Here is a 5,283-nt window from a genome sequence, read left to right on the forward strand (position 1 = left end):
CTTTCAAAAGAAGAAAACAGAATCTGAAAAGACTCTATGGACCGTGGGTTCTATAAACAAGAATCTGAGGGTCTCTTTTTAAAGAAAGACAGGGACTGCGGGTTGAGTCTTAAATATTTATAATGACCTTTCTGCAAATATGCCATCGAAAGGGTAAGTTCTAATCTCAGCCGTAGATCGGTGGATGGACGTCTGCGGGCAAATGGGAGAGATAAGGTCCCTGGCGCACTGTTCCTAGGCGGCGGCGCCATGACTGGGGTCTCGGCTCCTCGCCGGAATGGCAACTCTGGATTCGGTTGCTCCAACGGAAGACTTGGGGAAGTAGAGAAGAAAACGGCGAGCTCGTTCAAGTACCTTAGCAAGGCGTGGGGCGGACAAGGGCAGCGCAGCACTCGGTGAGGCGGACGGCGTCGGCGGCGCTAGGACTATGGCGCGCGACGAGATGGAGACTTGCTCTAGGGCTCGAGATTGGAAGCGGCGCAGGCTCGGGCGCTGACTTTATAAGGCGAGGCGACGTGGGGAGCATGCCACCGCAAGGGAGTAGTGAAGGCGGACTCGGCGGTGATGGTGTCCATGCCAGACACGAGACGGAGGTAGAGGATACGCCTGACGGGCGGGCCCGGCGCGTCAGCGGGTAGGAGGCGCGGCGACTGCGGCGTGCAGAGATGGGCTGGCGGCGAAGATGGACCAGCGCTGATGCTGGGCCGCACGGAGGAAAGGCCACGGGAGCGGGAGTGGGCCGACCGGGGCTTCGGCCCGAGCGCGGAGGAGAGGAAAAGGCCAACAGCCAGCTGGGCCGCGGAGGGAGCAGACAGGCCGCGCGGAAAGAGTGGGCGCAAGTGGGCCGGCGGGTGGAAATGGCCAGCTAGGCCTTCGGGCGCGCGCTGGGCTTCGGCCTAAGCGGCCCATGAGTGAAGAAGGGAAGAGAGCGGGCTGCCAAGAGAAGGTGGGCCAAAACCAGAAAGGATGAGAGGGAGAAAAAGAATTCGTTTTCCTTTTTCTCTCAAGCATTTTCAAATTCATTTTCAAATCTTTTTGAATTAGTTTGGAAGTTTGGTTCAAACCACACAATGCAAAAATAATGTGCAGCGGCATGAATGCACAAACATGTATATAGACCTTATATTTGTTTTTAACTTAATAAAAATTATTACTTTTCTAAGTTTAAATGCTCACCAAGATACATAATTAAATCAATTCACCTATTTAAAATATTGCAAATTTTAGGGTGTTACATAACAAAATTCAGAAATAAATCATTTTAAACCTATTTTCAAAAGATGCAAATTTTAGGGTGTTAATGAGTAAGTTTGAGCGAGCTTGCAAGCCAAAAAAATGGCATTGTAACAAGCCAAAAAATGGCATTGTAACAAGCCAAAAATTTTAGGGCTTTTTTTTAGTTTTTGTAACAAGCCAAAAAATGGCATTGTAGCTCTTTAAGTTAATGAGTAAGTTTGAGCGAGCTTGCAAGTCAGCTCGGGAGGGCCAAATATTTCTTCGTAATCCAACAACTTAAATCGGCACCAATTACTCTTCATGTCACACTATACGCATGAGATTGAAGCTTTATAACCTATGTGGTTATATGCGCTATTGTGTACCTCTTTTACTTTGTGTTTGCATGGAACTAATTATATATTACTCCATCCATTCTAAGTTATAAGCCGTTTTAATTTTTTTAAGATACATTATTTTGCTACGCACTTAGATATACACTGTGTCCAGATGCATAGTTAAAACAATAAATCTGTACAAGCCAAAACGCCTTATAATTCTACCGTGGATGATTTTCTGGAGCCTTTTTAGGTGTAGAAAACAGATGTGAGGCTGCCGACCGTCCCCGACAAGAACTCAGAATTGTCTTTGACACGGACTCTATACACGTTCGTGGACTCGAGTATACGCATTTGGTAGTTTTTGTGATAGAATAGTGTAGTCTTTGTGACCGGATAGTATACGATTTTTTGTATCACCGGATAGATGATTACTTTAGAGTCTTTTTAGGTGTATATAGAGATAAGGAGCCATAGTTAAAGATATGTGGCACAAAAAAAAATCAAGGAATAGCAAATTAGTTTCATTAAATTTTGTATGGAATATCAATTTTTGTATGGATTATGTCTTAATAGTGTATTTATTTGAATTTGTATATGCTAATATGGTCTTCGAAAAACTTAGTCGAAGTTAGAAAACTTTGACTTAAGACAAAGCTAAAGTAAACAATATTTTCAAACAAACATACTCCATCAGTCAGTAAAAAAGAATGCAATTCTCGTTTTACGAGGAGTCAAACAGTTTTACCCGTCTCGATCATGGATGTCACGATTATGGATACATTGTTTTCAAAATACAATTTGATAATCATTGAAAAGTTATATATGCAGTCAGTGACGGATGCAGAACAGGATTGAAGTGGGGGCTGGTCTCTTATTCTTACTCTCTTTCTCCATTTTTCTTCTTTCCTCCACCTCTTCTTCTCCCTCACCCTCCCCATATTTCCATTGATGCACCAGCTGTAGGGGGGCTGGAGCCCCCCCCCCCCCCTTTAGATCTGTCCCTGTATGCAGTCTCTTCGGTCACCACGTTTGAATCCCCACTCGTGTATGAATACCATCGTGACTGTTGAGGGCATCAGGATCTATTTGGAACGTGGAAATTTTACATAAATCGTATAAAAATTTAGCATAAATCAATTTAATTTTATATAGGTAAAATACATGAATAGAATTTTTTTTTTCTACATCCCAAACGGGCCCTTATATATTATCCAAAAACTACAAGCCCAATGGTTCACAAAAAGTGATTCTGGAAAAAAAATTAGGAGAGAAACCAAATCCAAGTCCAAACCTTTCCCCTAGTTATTTTCTCAGCTTTAGCCGTTTTGGACTCCTAGTCATAGTTCGGATCCCTGTCGGTATCCTAGCCCCAATTTTATACAAGACGGCCAGGTGCTCTGGTGTGTGTATATACTTCAATTGTTGATGGTGCTCCCCTACGTTGTCTCCGATCGACCTTCAATCGTCTTCCACAATGGCACACGCCTGTGCCGTCCCATCGGTGAACGGCAAATCGCTGCCAGTGGCAGTGGCAGAGACGTCGTCGAGTTGCCTGACACAAGGCATCACCGCGGCGCACAACTTCGACGTGATCAACTTCTCGCTGCTCGAAGGCATGGGCGTCGGCGAGTTTGTCAGCTCGAGGAATTTCCACGTCGGCGGCTACGACTGGAACATCAGGCTCTACCCAGACGGGAGGTCGGCGGAGCATAAAGACAAAGTGTCGGCCTTCTTGATTCCCGAAGGAGGACAGGAGGGCGTGAGGGTCAGGTTCACCTTCACCGTCTTCGGCAAGGATGGCAAAGTGTGGGTGAAGGAAAACGCGGAGCATACCTTCAAGTCACCTTTAATAGGCTGGGGCTGGCCCCCCTTGATACATAAATCCAAGCGTCTCTTCCGGACGCTGCTGCGCGACAGCAACGACGGCTTCACGGTCAGGTGCGTCCTGACCGTCATCCAAGACCCCCGTGTCGAGGACCTGAGCGCCATCGTCGTCCCGGAGCCCAGCATGCTGCAGGACCTGGCGAGCATGCTCAGGGACGGGGACGGCGCGGACGTGACGTTCGTCGTAGGCGGGCGGTCGTTCCCGGCACACCGGTGCATCCTCGCCGCGAGGTCCGCGGTGTTCAGGGCGGAGCTCTTCGGCCCCATGAAGGAGAAGGCCGCAACGCGCGTCAAGGTCGACGACATGGAGCCTTCCATCTTCGAGGCGCTGCTTCACTTCCTGTACACGGACACTCTGCCGGACGGTGACGGCGGTGACGGTGGCGTTGCCACGGACGATGACAAGGACAGGAATGTGCCGATGCAGCACCTGCTGGTGGCCGCGGATCGGTATGGGCTGGACAGGCTGAGGCTGCTGTGCGAGGTGAGGATGTGCCGTAGCATCGACGCGGACACGGTGGCGACTACTCTGGCTTTGGCCGAGCAGCACCGCTGCGTGCAGCTCAAGAACGCTTGTCTCGGATTCATAGCTTCGCGGGGAGTGCTTGGTGCTGTCGTGCAGACTAGTGGGTTCTGTCATCTCGTCGAGAGCTGCCCTTTGGTTCTGTTGGAGATTTTGGACAAGCTAGCTTCTCTAGGAATCTAGTCAAATGATAGCTCTATATATGTTGCCTCCAATTTAAAAGCTGATTCCTCCATTTGTTCATATATACTAGTATGGCTCTGCTTTTATGACACAGAGTCATGAATAGATCGAACCACTGCAGGCATCTAGCAGAATTCCTAATCAAGAGAATGTGTGCCACTGAACTCTGAAACTAGTATCTTTTAGGCTGCACTTGGTAGAGCATCGGCTAGCTTCAATTTTTTCGTGCACTATAGGTACTTTTTTATCTATATCTTCATAGATAGATGAACTATGAAAAAACATAAAACTTTTTTTAGCTTTGTCGGCTCTGGCTCGTAGATTTACGTTGTATCGTGGCAAAGGAACTAGAGACAGATGAAGCCGTGCCAATAAAGATATCAAGCAGAGCCTTCACGTTAATTTCCACGAGACGTGCCATGAAAAAACCAAATTCTCAAAAATCATAAACATTCATCCATCAATTCAATAAACTTCGGTCATCACTCAATTAGAGCAATTTGATCTATTTTTTCTAAATAAATAATCACCATCCTCAGCCATTAGAAAAATAGTATAAAGTAACCTCCTAAGTATATTGAACAAAATAACCCACCACTACCGTTATGAAAAATAACATAAACAGACCCCCTAACCTTGGTTTAATTTACCCATAGATGCCATTATAAAAACAACATAAAAATAATCCTTAAATTTGTCCATATCGCTATTAATTAAAATAATCATAAGTAAACCCAAACATGTACCTAAGATACCTACATCTATAATTATAAATGCATGACTTAAAATGCTTATATGAATGGTTGAAAATACTCAAAACTGTAACTGCTATATGGAGAGATCAAGTTGAGAAGTGCTTTCATTCATGTGTGATGAATAATTGACGCAAGAGTTCAGAGGTTTGGGATTTTTTTATTTGAGCTCATATTTCATATGTGTTTGTTTATGCTAATCTGAGGTGTCACATTATGTTGTGTTGAGTGTGTTGTGAAACATGTTCAATTCCTTGGTTTGTGAATGTGCAGATGTTGGGTGCGTCGAGGTGGTCAACAGGGGATGGAGAAGGTAAAGCGAGGAGTCCATACACGATGGACCGAGGGTTGAACGAGGCAGACACAAAGACTTGGATCGAGGGAC

At 45.7% G+C, this 5,283-nt stretch overlaps 1 protein-coding gene across 1 annotated transcript; it reads left to right on the forward strand.

Annotated features, from left to right (window-relative positions):
• The first annotated feature begins 3,030 nt into the window (after positions 1-3,030).
• On the forward strand, positions 3,031-5,030 carry LOC136496143 (BTB/POZ and MATH domain-containing protein 2-like). Its single transcript, XM_066491847.1, has 2 exons — positions 3,031-4,125; positions 4,968-5,030. Exons 1-2 carry the CDS (start codon positions 3,031-3,033, stop codon positions 5,028-5,030), a joined length of 1,158 nt encoding a protein of 385 aa, XP_066347944.1.
• Positions 5,031-5,283: the final 253 nt, after the last annotated feature.

This window comes from Miscanthus floridulus, chromosome 12 (genome assembly GCF_019320115.1).
Source record: "Miscanthus floridulus cultivar M001 chromosome 12, ASM1932011v1, whole genome shotgun sequence".
Taxonomy (NCBI): Eukaryota; Viridiplantae; Streptophyta; class Magnoliopsida; order Poales; family Poaceae; genus Miscanthus; species Miscanthus floridulus.

Bases quoted from the DNA above. Each gene is read 5' to 3' on its own strand.
- LOC136496143 (XM_066491847.1), top strand. From the start codon at position 3,031: ATGGCACACGCCTGTGCCGTCCCATCGGTGAACGGCAAATCGCTGCCA. The intron at 4,126-4,967 runs CTAGCTTCTCTA...ATACTCAAAACT, and splicing joins TGTTGGAGATTTTGGACAAG to GTAACTGCTATATGGAGAGA.